Source organism: Zootoca vivipara, chromosome 1 (genome assembly GCF_965207765.1).
Source record: "Zootoca vivipara chromosome 1, rZooViv2.hap1.1, whole genome shotgun sequence".
Classification (NCBI taxonomy): Eukaryota; Metazoa; Chordata; class Lepidosauria; order Squamata; family Lacertidae; genus Zootoca; species Zootoca vivipara.
This window is the reverse complement of record NC_142582.1, coordinates 106,365,993-106,383,163: the sequence shown is the minus strand read 5'-3', so window position 1 is coordinate 106,383,163 and position 17,171 is coordinate 106,365,993. Positions and strand designations below refer to the sequence as shown.

The 17,171-nt window shown below is 44.0% G+C and overlaps 1 protein-coding gene and 1 long non-coding RNA gene across 3 annotated transcripts in view; one reads left to right on the top strand and one right to left on the bottom strand.

The window, feature by feature from the left end:
* POMT2 (protein O-mannosyltransferase 2) overlaps positions 1–6,736 on the top strand; it is a 32,443-nt gene extending 25,707 nt beyond the window's left edge. For both annotated transcript variants that reach the window (XM_035108094.3, XM_035108079.3), the window contains exons 19-21: positions 775–915; positions 1,960–2,074; positions 2,668–6,736. In XM_035108094.3, the coding sequence (XP_034963985.3) occupies positions 775–915; positions 1,960–2,074; positions 2,668–2,773 (362 nt within the window). In that variant the 3' untranslated portion in view covers positions 2,774–6,736. The remainder of the gene's footprint in view (positions 1–774; positions 916–1,959; positions 2,075–2,667) is intronic.
* LOC148687703 (uncharacterized) lies at positions 1,992–15,242 on the bottom strand. The gene is made up of 3 exons (XR_015946523.1): positions 15,144–15,242; positions 3,428–3,495; positions 1,992–2,780 (listed from the first exon to the last, which is right to left on the bottom strand). It is a non-coding gene; the product is annotated as an uncharacterized LOC148687703 (long non-coding RNA).
* Positions 15,243–17,171: the final 1,929 nt, after the last annotated feature.

Sequence of the window (17,171 nt, the reverse complement as noted above, 5' to 3'; positions counted from 1 at the left end):
GGTTTTACTGTCTTTCTGACAGCTGAAGGATAGTCATCTACTGGGTCTTTAAGAGTTGTTAGCTGTTGCTTATTTCATTTATTGGCTTCTATGTTGTACACAGTGATATTGTTAATGTTTCATTGTCTAGTAGCGACAAAAGTTATGGAAAGCCACATGCTGAGGGTCTTAATCAGAATGCTCTCTTTAAACTCTGTTTGGAGCTTCTTGGCAAGGTGAATGTCCATAACACCTTCTTTGTTTCTGCATGGAATGGTGATATTAGATGAGGAAACAACTCTCTTACCTAATTTTCTTAATCTCTGCTGGTTTGGAGCTACAGCAATTGCTAACATACATGCTGGAATTAGATCTGGTTATTTACAGTGTAGCCGGGTTGGCTTGTCGTGAACACATTGCACTGGGCATGTAGCAGTAGTAATATTTTCTCCTAGACTCTAAACTGATGAAGTAAAAACACACAGAATTGTATCCAACCAAGTTATCCCATTCATGCAAGGATTTTCAACTGAACTCCTCCCCGCTGTTCCGCCCTGAAATCTGTTCTGGGTCCCCCCCCCCAACCCTCTGGAGCATATTTTTGGAGGACACAGGGAGAAGGAGGGGAAGTTCCATTGCACAATCAGAAGTCCTTGTGCAACTGGAACAACTTTTTGGGATAGAAACCCAACCGTTTTATAAACTCCATAAAACTAGATTTCTGCTGGAAGCTTTGTGAACACATGTTTATACAGGTTAGGATAAAAAGAATTCAAGAAATGTGTTCTGTTCTAGAGCTTTCTCGAGTCCTGCTACATAGCGGAGGAAGGATTATGCTAGGATGGCTCCTCCATTACTTTCCTTTCTTCATGATGGGCAGAGTGCTCTATTTTCACCATTACTTTCCTGCCATGCTTTTCTCCTCTATGTTGACAGGTAAGTTCCGTCAAGTTTCAACAGAATCGAAATGTTGTGACCGATTAAGGACACGCATGTAAAAGGTCATTGTCACATAGTTGGTTTAGGGTTAAGGTTTTGAAAGTTTCTTCAGTGCACTGTATCTTGATCAGCAGCAAGACCAGTTTGGTCTACCCTTTGATCTGGGAGACTTAGGTTCAAAAGTCAGTTCTTATGGGGTAGCCTTGGGCAGCTTACTCTCCAATTCTTGTCAGTTCTGTACCTTTTGATACGGACATAAGAATGACCTGCCCAGAGGGGTTTTTATGACAATCTGTGTGGTAAAGATTACATTCTACTGCCACAAGTGCTATAGAAATCACCTGTATTTTATAGCATTCTTTGTTTTGCTTCTTATGTTAAGGGTATCAGCAAGTGAAAAAAAAAGTAATTTCAGCCAGAAATACATGCCTGCTGGCCACTGTCTAGCATAATAATCAATGTTTCTATATTAGCTTGATGATTCTTTTCTGAAAGAAAGGAAAATTAAGTCATGGATATTAGAATCAATATACCCATGAGAAATTCAAGATGAGTGATTTTCGATGTTATGCTTCTTTCAATAGGGACTAAATGCATGCTTCACTTTGCCTGGTAAAATAAAGAATTTTAGCTTTCTGCCACTGGAAAGCTCCATCTGATTGAAATAGAATTGATTTATCTTGGGGAGATGGGTTGAAGGGTTGATCCTGGGTGTGACTATACATATTGATGTGATTACTGATACAGTGGTTCCTTGGTTTTCGAATGTCTCTGTTGATGAACATTTCAGTTTTTGAACGCCATAAACCTGGAAGTAAATGCTTCAGTTTTTGAACATGCCTCAGAAGTTGAACATGCCATGTAGCTTCCACTGAGTGCAACATCCTGGGACCTAGCTGTCTGCTATTGAGTTTTCGGTTTTCGAACATTTCGGAACTTGAATGGTCTTCTGGAACGGATTACGTTCTAAAACTAAGGTGCCACTGTGCTTTCTAGTTTCAGTGTACCTGGCCAATCTTCCTTTTTCTCTTTGTCCCTCAGGGATTACATGGGATGTATTTCTGAAATTTTGTGCTGGTGCTGTGTCAGCCAGAATCCAATCTAGGAAGGTTTATAATTATGGGATAATGGTGCTGATTCTGCTTAGTATCTACAGGTGAGAATTGGTTCCTGAACAGTTAACACACATCTGAAGGTTATTTTTGAGAGGAAAGGCCTTGCATCATTACCAAACCCTGAAAAATGCTGACAAGTAAGCAGGAAACCATGTAGGGATGCTCCTACAAGACTGTTTCCTTGTGTGGCCCATTTTGGTGTCAACTTAACGGTTCTTGATATTGACTAATGCTAAAGCCAATGCCTTCTTCAGAAACTGCCTCTCCTGAAGTGCTTAGGCAGGAGCAATCTTAGTTAGCAGCTTGATAATGGCTCAGGTGCATCTCTCATTGCAATGTCCCAGGGCAAAGATGACGCAAAAATGTCTTTCACAATTTCTTGTCCCGCTTTAACTGCAGAGTTTAGTGGACAGTGCATCTTATGTCCTCTATTTGGTTCAACCCTCTAATGTGTGTGAAAGAACTTTGATCTGCCTTGCAAGTTTGCCACCGCCAAAACAATTGAATATTTCAGGGTTCCTCAGTGGTATATCAAGTAGCTCTACACCTTATACCTACTGCGCCCAGTTATGTGCTCTACTGTTGTGACGTTGGGTCTCCAGGAATTTGATTCATGTTTATATCTTTTCCACAGCTTCTACCTCTTCCACCCTCTCTCCTATGGAATGATAGGACCTCTGGCTTCTGATCTCAACAGCCCAATGGCAGGGCTTAGGTGGCTGGAAACCTGGGAGTTCTAGATACAGCCTGAGGGAAAAAAAGGGAATGAAACAAGAACACAAGTGGTGAAACCCACTGCACAAGAGCTGTGAAGGATTGTTTCCCCAACAGCATTTCTGCACTGAAGCAGTGGACTGTCAACCTTGAGGTCTGAGAAGAGGAGGAGGCAACTATGAAGGAGAACCTCTCTGTGGGTCCTAGAGCTCCATTTACTTGAACCTGCTGCTACTTAAAAGTTTGAACCATCCAAGCAATATGTTAACCGTCCCACAGCCATGGGCTCCACAGTGGTGTCATTTTGTGTGAGTTGGAGGACGTGTATGTTTTGCAAGGGTATCTCTCATGTCTGCCTGTCTCTGCTCATAAGGGATTTAACAGAGCTCAGGAAAGATCAAGTGCGTGTAACAGAGGAAACCGTCTTCTGAGACCAGGATAGTTAATATCCAATAACTTCTTTTTTCATGAACTTAAAAGTATTTGTGTACATATGGCACATGCTCCTGGGAGAGTCTTGTGGCTGCTTTTCTAAGTTCAGGGACTTGGACATAAAGCATAAAGCTTTCTGCGATCCAGTGCTCTGTCTGCCCATCACACAAAAGGCAATGGGTTGTTTTTGCATAAAGCCTTTGCTGTCTGAGCACAGACACCCATTCAGAATAGCCTTTAACAGTTACCTGGAAGATCTCGTGCAGAAATGAAACTGCAGCATTCCATTCATCAGATTATCCTTTTGTTTAAGAAGCTGCAAAGCAGAGAAAGATGTTTTTATTATTATTATTTAGGTTTCCTGCCCTAAATTCCTCTGACAGTGAGGAATGGTGCCTTTGAGAGAGAGTGTGTGTGTGTGTGTGTGCACGCGCGCGCATGCTCATGCGTGCTAGAAGTTGAATACATACTGTTAAAGCTTGTGCTGAGAGCTGTGATATCACTCATTCTACTAATTCAGTTGCCTACTAACACTTCTTCCTGTGGGGAAGCTTGTATCTCTTTAATGAATGTAGAGTGTGCAGAACATGCTGCTAACTGCTATGGTACAGGAATCTTGATTTTTTTATATATAAATGCATGTGTGTGTGTTTTTAGGAGGAATTAACCTCTGTCATATGCTATCAAAAAAGGGAGGGATGTAGCTTGATAAGCAGAATAGAGCTCTTCAGTTGCTTAGTGGGAATCCACTTCTGCAGCGATGTGAGAAAAGTTTGGCAAAAAGGTTGAGCAAGGTGTTCCCCTGCAAAACGTTATTTTAATTCCATCTCTTGTTCTCTGGAGCAAATTCAGCCTTGGCTTCTGTTAAATTGGTCCCCTGAAGCCTTCTTTTGCACATGACACAGAAATTGAGGCCACCCTCAATTTTAAAGCTTGAAGCCTGCCACATCCTATCCCTCTGTGCCATCATCAAAGGGCTATCTCTGTTGGCATGGAGACGATATGCCAACATTCCCAGGAGAGGCTGGATGGGGCATGTTGGCTGCTGTCAAGCTGCCAGGTCCATTAAGAAGGGAAACACAAGATTTATCTGGTCTGGCTTAACTAGTTTAAGACTCTCATGGCCAGCCTTTTAGTTAGCAGAAATGATGATTGGTTCCAGCCTTTGATTTTAACTCACTTGTTGACAACTGGTGGAAATTGCTGAAATGAGTTACTGATTTTGATATTATTACCGTTTCCTGTGGCAGGAAATACGCTCGTGTGGCTGACCTGACTCCTCAGATATTATATATAGAAAAGAAGGGAAGTCATGAAAACTTCCCATTATTCTGCATCTTTGTTGCTGGGAGAAACAGTGGATTGTAAGTACAATAGAATATAAGCAGTAACAATACAGTTGATAATCATAGAAAAGCAATAATATAGCCAGCTGTTACTAAGAGGACTTGGCCGTCTTGTGTTTCACGAAGCACTTGAGTGTTACTCTTGACTAGATTTCCTGAGGTTAGGTCCCATCATGTAGTCACTGAACTATTCATTTTTGCCTTTTATTAGTGGATTCCATGTTAAAGTACTTTTCTACGGCAGTTAAATATTAGCAACCACTGTTGCTTTTCGGAGGAGGGAAACCATTTCCCCCCCCCTCTGAGATCAAGAGATATTAATCAAGATAATATTTCTACTACTTAATTCAATTATTCAGCAAGGCTATCTATACATTTCATCCTTGGATTCTGCAGTACTCCGGTGGGTGATTGTTTATTGTCACTTTCCCTTGCATTCTGAGAAATCTCACACCCTAACATACACCTGTATACCTACACTACGAGTGCTGCCCCTAGCTGAAAGATGCTGCTGTCTTGAGCAGCTAATTCTTTTGAAGTTTTTCTGACAGGACTGCTTTGCCACAGTAAAGGGGATCATGGATACTAAACACATAGAATCAGAATGTTTAAAAAAGTCAACACGTGTCAGGCTTCCCATTCCTATTAGCTGTCACTCTATGGTACTAGTCTTCCAATTCTATCTAGCTCTATGTCATAGAGCTTTCTAGCGTTGGAAGAGTAGTACCAATATAAGTAAGCAAGTAAGTAGATTCTGTGGGCAAGATCTGTGGTCTGGAGTTGTTTTCAGTGAATGTGCCTTAGCTGGGCCGCAGTTATGACTTCACTGTGGACAAGTGGCCTTCCATTTGATAAATGGTGTTGATAGGTGTTGGGGTCTCTAACCCATTAGTGTCTTTTCACAAATCAGTTCATGGCTTATAAAAGGGCTTTCGTAGCTTAGCAACTCACCTATTCCATCACAGTTCTAATGAACAACCCCCATTTTCTTCTTCTTTAAAAACTCCCAAAGTATTTGACTCAAAACAGGGTATGGATCAGATTATGTGTTTTCTTGAGTGCAAAATATCCCTGTAGAAGACAGATATCATTCATTATGTTTGAAGGGTAATAACATTTATAGAATGAAGTTTACATTTATAGAATCATTGACTTCTCTACCAATGGCTGCATCTACATGGCCTAGGCTCCAGATCCAGTAATCAGAACTGCCCCCCCCCATGGTCTTACTGGCACCCAGAGAATTCTGTTGTGATGGAATATGTGCCTAAATAAGACTTGTGTCTTGGGCAGTTTTTTTCCCTTCTTCCATATTAGTGTAGGACTAGCAAGTATTATTCTACAGTATTCCTTCTAGGAAGGAAGGAATAAAAATCAGCAATAAAAAATTTCTGATGTGCTTCTTGTGGGATGACACTATGATAGCTCATTCCTCGGCAAGTACTGTGTTCTGTATTGGTTTCTCGTTCTGTGTATTATGGTCAAGAACCCCATGTCCAGAGTGCGGCAGATAACGTTTGTCAGAAACTGCACAAATTTTATTTATATAGAGTCCTAAGTGATAGGTAAGTAGAACTGAACTACTCATTCAGAAACACTGGCTAGCCCATCTTGAATTGTATCACTTCAAACTGAAAATGGAGGATCAATCAACATGTTTAAATGTTTCTTTACTTAAAAACAAGCAACCTTTCACATATACAGCTAGCATATTGGGTAGGCCTGGCTAGAACCCTTCTCTGTGACATGGGAGCTTTTTGCAGGCAGGAAGTTCCTGGAGTGGAAGAACATTTGCGCCACCCGTCACCTCTGCCCTGAAGTGAGGGACTGCGCCACATAGTGCTCCTGAATCTGTAGTTCATCTCTTAATGCGATTGCTTTGAAGGAGTGATTTGGTCTCTGCCCTAGGCATCCGTGTGTCTGTAGTGTCTGATGTAGTTATCTACTGCTCCTGGGCAGCTTCCTGCATTACGAATTTGTCTTACTAATGCTGCTGATGTTGAAGTGTGTGTTTGTGTGTTGTATGTGTCTTGTACATTATCACCATCTACGCATTTCAAACTGAACCTACTTCAGTCCACTGCCGTGTAATGGTACTAAATGGAAGGATAACTTGCCTTTGGACTGGCACTGGCTTTTGTAAAGGGATCGACTGTAAATGGGATAGAATTTCCATCATACTTTTGTAATAAATAGCCTTTCTTTCCAGTGTCTTGTTGATTGCTGATTGTTACTATTTTTCCTACTTCAGCTGTTAGGATCAGCCTGAAGCGATATGGACTAGTTAGTACAGAAAACACTAATGCTGGTCACGGTGTAGCCACAGCTCATGGCCATGCTTGCTTTTCCTGAGTTCCACCAGCAGGAATTGACCACTCCTTGGATTAAAGAATGTACACATATAGGACGAGGAGTTGAGCGGGGGAATATGTTTGTACACACAGATCCTGTGGCAGGGGGTTGCCAGAGTCTTTTTTATTCCTGCCACTTTTTGATCTACAATGGAGTTTCTCATTGTTGGCACATAGTTGCTATCATTTGGTGTTTGTTGAACTCTTTTTCTATTGCTTATTGCCCTTATTACAGCATCAAATGGATTCTCAAAATCAAAAGGGTGTTGCCCGTATTATAAAATGCAGGTGCATGCAAATTGAGACCCTTGCTGTAGAGCAGCAAGTTCAAAACAAGAATAACACTGATATAATGAGGTAATCTGACTGTTGTGTATCCAGCTGAGGAACCAAGCTGAGAGCTTAGAATAGTTGGCAGCGTAATATTCCATATGTCAGAGCAATAAAGAGGGCTATTGCAATATAGGCTTATAGTAAGAAACTTCATTATAGATTATTTAATTACTCACTCCAGAGGGAAAGTACTGTAATAGGATCATTTAAAAAAATACATTGTTTATTGGCAAACTCAGTAATGCCTCTTCTTTGTTCTACCCCCACTCCCTTGCCCTTTTTGTTAATGGTATATAACCACTGGCATGATTGCCTAGAAAATCTGCTTTTCAGTGTCACTGAATATATGCTTATTATGGAATGGGGTAGGCTAACCAGCTGGTTTGTTAAATAGCCATCTTCTAAAGCTTGAATGGCTTTTAGAATCTAATGGTTTGTGTGAAATAAATCAAGATTCATCCAAATTCTGAATGAGCATGTCCAAATACCACAGGAAGTTGGAAGTAATCAGCTCTCTTGTTTGACATTTTCCACAAGGATGCCAATAGTGTCGATTTAGCAAGGTGCTGAATGCTTTTCCTCTTGTTTCCCTCTACTTCTTGTTGAGTTGTTGGAGGAATTCAGGTGAGATGGAAAGGAATAATATAAAGATGTTCATTATGCTACAATGATGAGTTGGAGTAAGCTGAAGGCGCAGAAATGTCTAATGCAAGCTAAAGAGAAGGCAGGTAATAGCATCTGTCTTGGAGCTAGCTAGCTAGGTAGTTATTTATTTGTTTGAGACCTTTTTATGCATCCCTTCATATTGGATTTCAGGACAGTGAACAGCATAGAGCAGATCCGGGGGGGGGGGGACGGGGGACAAAAAGAGGAGACAAAACGTTAGTGCATACTAAAACTTGCTTGATTAAATTTATAAAATGTGTCAGTATGCATGGGTAATAAAAAAAATGTGTTTGCTTGGAGCTAAATGACAGCAACATTGAAGCCAGGCAAACTTATTTGGGGGTGCTACTACTGTGAGAGCCTTTGTTTTTGCACCTCTTGGAGGACGTATATGGAAATGGACTTTGGCAGATGCTATTTAATACCGGGCAGGTTGATATGGGAGTAGATGCTCCTTCAAGTACCTGGGTTCCAAGCTATTTAGAGCTTTAAAGGTAAGAACCAGCCCCTTGAATTAAATCTGGAAGTGAACAGGCTGCCAATTAAACTTTTTAAATCGGTGTAGTTTGGGTGGACCAGGTTTGGGTGGCCAGTCACAATTCTGGTAGCTGTGTTCTGTACTAACTGAAACTTCTGAACCGTCCTCAAGGACAGCTGCATGTAATTCATTAAGGAAATGGATGCATGATTTCACCAGACTCTCTGTGTCCAAGAGTGGCTGCAGCTGGCAAACCAGCAATAGCTGATGAAAGGGACTCCATGGTAGCAGGCAACCATCATTTTTACAGCATTATTGGACTTTGCTGAAATGGAGACATACAGCTGAGTGTCATCGGCATACTGGTTGAACTTAACTCTTACATCCCGGAATAAGCTCACCCAGCAGTTTCATATAGTCATTTGCACAAGGGGTTGAGCAGAACCATCTCAATGCCACTTCCCAGAGCCAACCTTTGCAGGAGGAAGGGAACTCACAGAGCTGGTGCAGAAGGATGTCAGGGCTGAAGCTATCAAAAGCTGCGAAGAGATCAAGGAGGGTCAACAGGGTTGTGCTCCCGCTGTCTCTCATCAGAGGTTAGCCACTGGGGTGGCTAAGGCAAAAAAAGTTGACCCATTTCTGTTTTTCCTTACCAGACAGGAATTCACAGCAGTACACGGAAGAAAGACAAGAATGGTCTTCAGATACAGTACTAAATGGCAAGGAGCGTCCACCCCATTTTTGTTCCTTTCTGCTACAGGAATTTAGCTGTTAAGGCCTTCCTGGCCAAACACAGTTAGGTCTTTTCCTCCTTTAAAAAAAAGCCCACAGGCTACTCCAGACATAGGCAAACTCAGCCCTTCAGATGTTTTGGGACTACAATTCCCACTATCCCTTACCACTTGTCCTGTTAGCTAGGGATCATGGGAGTTGTAGTCCCAAAACATCTGGAGGGCCAAGTTTGCCTATGCCTGGGCTACTCTAAAGGTTTCTTATTATTAAGAAATAATATTAAGGAATCTTTGATTTTTCCATTGAAATCAATGGGAAGTTAGTGGGCTTAACACTGGCCAGATTGTGCCCAGTGTATATCAATTTCAAGGTATAAGATACCTAAAGGCACACTTTGGTCAGAGATGTTACAGCACCAGGTAAATTGAAGTCTGCTCTGCTGACTGCATTTTCTTCTTCAGCAAAACATAGTTGATGAACAGGGTCTTTAAATCAAATAGAATGAAGGTAAGTAATGAAATGGTTGAAATATGCAAAGTGTTTGGGTACCAGACAAATGGTTTCATGTAGGTCCGTTCTACTGATGCCTGGAATGAAACCCATAGTTCTTCATTTGACTCCCTTGGCTGAGTCATGCAGTGCTGCCCTTTTGACTTTCATTTTGTAAAGTAGTCCCTAGCTGCTGGGGCATTATGAGACATTTAGGTTCACTCTCTGTTCAGTGCAAAGGAAAGTCTTAACATGGCCTGGTTGTTCTTCCATGGCTCAGATCCTTTGAGGTTATTATTGCTGCCCCACTGGTTTCCCCTTTAGCTTGATGGCAAGAGGGAAATGGTCCTGTTGGAGCCCTTATCATTTATGTAAAATATTAGTAACCTCAACAAGCCTTTCTGCTGCTTGTTATGCAATCACATTTAAGAGTAGCTTTGCTATATTTTGGCCTGCAGGGGATGAGCAGGAGAAGTTCCGTGAGCTCCTTTTTTCTTAGCCTGAGAGTGGAGTGTGATAGGGAGAAAGAACTGTCGTGTCTCATTCCTATCGCTAGGGAAGAGAGGGTGGGGGACCCAGCCTGTGAAACTGGCATAAAGATGAGCAAAGAGACTAGGGGAGCTTGATCAGAACCGCATTATTCATGAAGATATTCAGAAGTTGAATTTTTGAAATGGAAAGCAGTCTGGAGGGGGTTTGCTTTAATTGCAAAGATGGGAACCAGAAATCATCATGGTACACTGAGGTCTCAAGCCGGAGCTTTGAGCAGGATAGAAGCTACTTAGTGCAGAAGCAAAGCATATAACAGCCTTCCCCAACCTAGTGCCCTTGAGATGTTTTGGAGTACAGCTACAGCCCCGGCTTGCATGGCTAATAGGGATGAAGGGAATTGTTTTTGTTGTTGGCATCCATCTGTCTTGAGAGACAATGGAGTGTGCCTCTGGGGGTGAAGTCAAACGGCTGCATCAGCAGCGCCAAAGTGAGCTCCCTGGGTCACAAGCCTGGGCAGTGTTTATGGAGCTCCTGGGCTGCTTAGATGACAAAAAACCCACTCTTGGCCTCAATGATGTGGTCCAACAAAATCTGGAAGGCATCAGATTAGGAAGGCTCATGTAGAGGTAGACTTGTCTGTAGTCATAGTGACAAGAACACAATTTATAAGTGGTTTCTTGTTCTCGGTCTGTCTGCAACAGCACCCTGCTGTAGCAATTTGCGAGGCACTTTAGGGACAAAATGGCTCACATTTGGATAGAGTTTAATTACAGTTAGAGCAAGTCCAGTGGCTAGGAATGCTATTTCCAGCTACAGCTGGTTCACCACCTACAGCCCCTTTTGAACAGGGATAACTTGGCCGTGGTACTTCATGCTTTGGTAACTTACAGATTGGGTTATTTCAAGGTGTTCTACATGGGGTGCCCTTGCAGACAACTTGGAAATTTCAGCTGGTTCAAAAGCAGTGGCCAGATTACTGGCCATAACCAGGGCTGGCCCATCCACTAGGCCAGGTGAGGCAACCTCAGCCTACGATGAAAGGGTTTCCAGCATTACACTCCCAAGAGGGTCTTTCTTCTCCCATAGATGAAACCTAGGATCCAAACAGACATGAGTCATTGTGCCCTGCCTCATTTCTGCTCCCCTGTCACATAACTCCTCCCGAAGCTTCTAACTCTCATCACTGCGGCACTCATTTTGAAAGGACCCACTCATTTTGCCGTCTCACAGTGCTTTGCATCCTCCTAATGGCTCAGCCCAAAGCTGTCACCTTACACAGAAGCCAGCTTGGCTGAATTGGCCCTTAAAACATGCTGATTCCACAGGATTAGCATTGTCCAGCACACAGTTTAGTGCAGCTCTGGCCGAATATTCCAAACATAGATTAAGTTCTAAGACCTATAAGACCCAGGAATTTAGGTCTGGCACCCACCAACTCCTAACAGTATGATAAACCACAACATTCTGATTGAAATGTTCATTGTTGAAATGTTGAATACTTATCTCTACAGTTTTCTTATGTGTGTCCAAAGCTAGCGAGAGATGTTCTTTTTAGGACACAATCCTATGCTTGTTTACTGCTAAATCCCACTATTAATTCTACTTGCGAGGTAAGTATGCATAGGACTGCAGCCAAGCAGAGCAATCTGAATTAAGTTTGCTTGAAATTAAGCCCCTCTTGGTTCAGTTATGTTTACATTCTTGTGAGTGGATTTAGGAATGCAGCCTTACAGTACAATCTTGTGCATGCTTAGCTAGGTGTAAGCTCCATTGAATTAGACTGGCATTTACTTCCAAGCAAATATACATAGGCTTATGCTGTTACATAAGTGTGTGCTGTAGTGAGCTTAACTTTCTCCAGATTGTGACGTCAGGACTGAGCCTTACAATAGGAAGCAGGTGTGGGATTGTACCAGTAACCAAGTTACCGCTACAGGTGTTAATGCAAACGTCCTAGCTTCGCTAAACTAATGAACAAGCAATACTTATGTCTAGAACAGTGTTTCCCAACAGGTGGTCCGCGGACCCCCAGGGGTCCGCGAGCTATGCCAGAGGGGTCCGCAACTTGGCGGAGCCAGAATGGAGGGGCGCTGGCCAGCCTGCCCGCCACCCGCCGCCCAGTGCTCCCCGCGGCTTTGTACAAGTGAGGATAGCAGGTTTTTGCCCTGCTTCAGGGCGGCAGCGCCCGTTGGCGAGCTTGGCTTTCGCGCGCTTTTTCCTCCCCTCACGAGGCGGAGCAAAGAGAAGCTGACTGAGGCACAGGCGGAGGCAGAAAGGCTCCTTTACCTCCCTCAGGCCCGCTATCATGGCTGGGTCGCTGGGCGCCCGCCTCGCCCAGAGCCGCTTCTTCGGCGGCTTCGTGTGTGGGGCGGCGCTGGGAGCCGCGGCCTCCGCGCTGACTGTCCGCAAACTCCTCGGGGAGCCCCGTCTCCCACCCGCGTCCCTGCAGAGCTCCGTGGCCGCCGCCGCCTCGGCAAAACAGCAACCGCCACTGCTGCCGCCGCCTCAGGAGGGTAAGCGAGCGAGTGCGCAAGCGCAACTGCTGACCCGGCTCGCTTGCAGGAGCTCTGCTCTTCGGTCACGGCGGCTGGAGCGATGGCTGAGGGCGCCCGTTGGGGACGCGCGGCTGAGGGGGAATGTGGGGCCTGCTACATAGAGGGCAGCCCTCAGTCGGCGGCGGGCCTGCCCCCTCAGAGCTTTCCACAAAAGAGCATCATATAAAAAAGGGAGACCGGAGAGGCATATTGCTGATAGAATATTACATCTTTTTTTAAAAAAAATAAAGGGATTTCTCTGGAATACCCGGTTTGGGTAGCTGCATAGCTGCCAAGTTTTCCCTTTTCTCGCGAGGAAGCCTATTCAGCATAAGGGAATTTCCCTTAAAAAAAAGGGATAACTTGGCAGCTATGGGTAGCTGTTTGGGCGCCATGTAAAAACAAAACAAAACTACTACTGGTGTTCATGACGTTTTTGCTGTTGGTTTTTCCGTGTTTTCCTGGTGCTTACCTTTTACCTTATTGTTGATCTGGCGCAGTTTCAAATTAAATAGGAATATGGGAAGGTGCCTTGCACTGAATCGGGACCGTTGCGCCATCCAGTTCAGTATTGCCTACCTACAAGGACTGGCAGAGGCTCCCCAGGGTTTCAGGCAGATGCCATTGGGGCTTGAACCAGGAATATCCTGGTGACAGCTTGTCTTCTACCAGGGTTTCCAAAACTTGGGTCTCCAGCTGTTTTTGGACTACAGTTCCCATTATCCCTGACAACTGGTCATTATCCCTGACAACTGGTCCCATTATCCCTGACAACGCTCACCTCCCCAAGATGCTTTGCGCACGTCGGCTTCATTTGTGCGCTACTGCGCAGGTACCCTGTCTTTTTAATTTTAGGATTAGGAATTAATGGGGGTCCTTGTCACAATAGCGGCTCGATGAGGGGTCCTCAAGAAAATTTTGTTGGGAACCCCTGGTCTAGAAGTATCTGATACCCTGACTTGGCATCAGCTTTGGAGGCTGGGAGTCTAGTGTTCTGTAGCAGGAGAAAGTCCAGTGTATCAAAATCCTACTTCATATATTCCGAGGCGAGGCCTGGTAAAGTACCAAGGCTGAGGCCTTGTACCATTAGCCTGTTTCACACGGAAGTCAGATAAGGTTACGTAACAAGCCATTTGGGGGTGATGCTGTCATAGGTTCCAAGATGCTGGAAGGTTTTGGAGTATGCAAGTGTGTTCTGAGACCCTTCCACAATGTCTTCAGGTTGCATTGCCTGCCTGAATGCTCACTAAAAGGTGGGACAAGAGAGGTGTTTGCTTTGCTTATGACAATTCCCTTTAGGTCACCCTCATCCTGTCAGTACTATGGCAGCCATAGAAACTCCTCTGACACCAGGCTAACAGGGAGCAAGTCTGCTCTATATGCAGCGGGGAGAGAGACTGGGGCTGTCACTTGTGTGCCTGGCAACGCGCTCATCTGTCATCTCCTGGGTGATGCTACATGCTGCCCTGAAGGTCTAATAAGCTCTCAGCCTTGACCCTCCTGCTGCGTGGGTTTGTTTCTGGATATTGCTTTTTTGCTTTTTTTTTTTTTAATGCGGAGCTTGGCAGGCTTGTTTATAAGAGGGAGGAGAGGCATTATCCCTCCCTTTTTGAATATGAAATGGAAATGCCACTGCATGGAGCTTTTAAGTGGCAGATCTGAAGTCTACCTGGTTGTGCTCCCACACCCCAAAATGAAGCTAAAGTGTGACAATCAAGGGGCATCTATCAAAGTGGCATAGCTGAGAAATCTCCTTAGTATAGAACAAGACATTGAAAGAAGATGAGCGTCTCCCATCTTCCTGGTAAAATGTGGCATTAAGTCAGGGTGACCAAGGTGCCCTCCAGATGTTGTTGGACTGAACCTCCCATCGTCTCTGCTGATGAGTTGATGGGAGTTGTAGTCCGGCAACATCTGGAGGGCACTACATTGGCTATCCCTGCATTATGCTAATTTTGTTTGGCTGTGATGTTTCCCTGGCCCTGCCTCACATTGATTATCTGTTGGGGGTAGGGAACATGAAGAGTAATATCTCCTCATGCAGAACTGAGGAGAGGGGAGAGAAAGACTTGGCTGGCATGGTGGCAGCCCTGCATCTTTTCCAATATCTAATTCTGCCTGGAGGGGATTTCATGCTCTCATCACCTGGGTTCTGAAGACTCTTTGTACAGCAGTGCAGTGTCCTCACCTTGCCCATGTAAAAGTTCAACTTCATTCCCCCTTAAAGTGAAATGTTCCTTTTGCATGTATGTCCCTTTTTAATAATTCATTGGTCAGGCATTCCACCACTGTGCAAAGAGGATTCCTAGTTCAGGGCAGAAGCCTAAGAGAATGGTCTTTATTATTTGCTGAGTGACTTGTCCCAGAGTTCATACTGGCTCAGGACAGGCTGCAAATAATGTATTGCTAGTGCCAGTGCTTTTTTATTCTAAAAGAATTGTTTAGGAGTACTCTCGTTTTTACTCAAGAAAATCACCATTTTATAGTTCAAATCAGGAAAAATAAATGCAGTAAAGGACAAAGGTACAAAGAACATGCCTTACCTCATATTACACAGCTGACAGCTCACGGTAACTTCCACATTGGCATGAGATTGTGTGTGCTAACATCTTCCCAATTCCTCTGTAAAACACTACACATCCACATTCCACACTGCTTCACACATTAAACGCTCATTTCGGTCTGAGGATCAGGAAACAGCGGAAAAGAAAATGAAGCTGCCATCGGAGGTGGTAACAATGAAACTGACCAATCACAGTGCTAGATTCCAACTCCTCCTTCACACATTAAACGCTCACTTCTGTCTGAGACTCGGGAAACACCTTGACAGGAAATGAGGCCTCCATCGGGGGTAGCAATGGAACTGACGATTCACTGTGCTAGAGAAGAAGTTTATATACCCCTGCGTCCCCGTCCCCCGAAAAAAAGCACTGGCTACTGCTATATAGACAGAGCAGTTATGAGAGCAGGCTCAGAAAAGAGAAAAGAGCCCAAGTTATGAAGGATGTTGCTCAGCGCAGCAGCTGGGAGGAAGCTTCTGTGGCCAACGTCCTCGTGACTTCATACACAGCTGCATTTGTGCTTCCTGAAGTAACACCTGTATAGCCTGCCAGCCTTGCCTTGGAGATCCAATGGGGTACTCCTTAGTCCTAGCTTTTGCAAGATCTCTTCATATGAGAGTTATACCTGTTCGCACTTGCTGGGATCATATTTACACTTCCTGTACTCACAGGAGTCCAGTTTATAACCCTCGAGTGCAGGCACCCCCAAACTCAGCCCTGCAGACGTTTTGGGGCTACAATTCCCATCATCCCTGACCACTGGTCCTGTTAGCTAGCGATGATGGGCATTGTAATCCCAAAACATCTGGAGGGCCAAGTTTGGGAATGCCTGCTCGAGTAAGGCAGGCATATCTGGATGTTCCTGGACCCAAGGGAGTAATATTATATACCTGAGGTAAACACTTACCTGCATGCTTGACAAGCAGCTAAAAAAACTAGATGCTCTACAGACAGTAAAAAAAGAAAAAAACAGACCCTGCCCAAATAGTCTTACAATCTAATGTAGATGCTTCTTGGTCATTCTCGGGCTACTGTGTGTGTCTTTTGCTTATATGATCTTATATTCCAGAATGAAATAAAGACTAGCCAAAAGCCCCAGACCTTGCCCTGGGATGTGGACCATCTTGCAACTCACTCCAGTTTCTGATTTAAATCTTAAATGGGCGAGCAGCTTGCAAGCTAAGGTGAGTTCACTGGTTAATTGATCATATAAATAGACAGTTGCCATAGCTGCTGGCAACGACCCTGAAAATGACAAAAGTATTAGCACTTCTATCTTGCTTACCTTAATGTAGTAGCCCTGATCTAACTAAGAGTATTGGTGCTTATGCTCCATTTAAATCAGAGGGACAAGATAGTCGTGGCTACATAGGCCCCATTGATTTCAATGGGATTGAAGAGTGGCTAACTTTAGTTGGGTCAAGGCAGAAGTATTTATCATAAACCACATGGAGCACTTCAGTAAGGACATAAACTAGGTTTCTAAAGTACCTTCACTTTGAGATGAATATAGCTGATCAGTGTTGTTCAGAGTAACCATCTGCCTTCTTGCAAATGTAAGTGGTTTTAAGAAGAAGCGAGGATACCTAAGAGGTATTGAGCATTTTTGAGAGAAGTGAATGGTGCCAAGCCAGATGGCGAGATGTGAAAAATAATTCAGGTTTCTAGCTTTTCTGCCAGCCTACAACCCATGAAGCATTCTGTTTCAAGATCCAAAGGAAAGACCGGCAACCTCAGTGCTCCAATTGCCAGGACACAAAGTACACTGCAAGTAAGGCTGACTGTTACCTACCCATCCTTTGAATAAAACAGACTAAGAGGCATGTACCTACAAACATGGAATGGCCCACATGGCCCGGAGCATTTGGCTTCTTCCCTGCTGCTTTGTGTCCCTAGCCACCCCACCTCCTTCTCCTCCAACTTGAGGATGTGCCTACCCAGCCAACACACTTCCACTTTGCATGGAATAACTGCCAAGTCTGAAACAGTGGTACCTTGCTTGGCATTTGC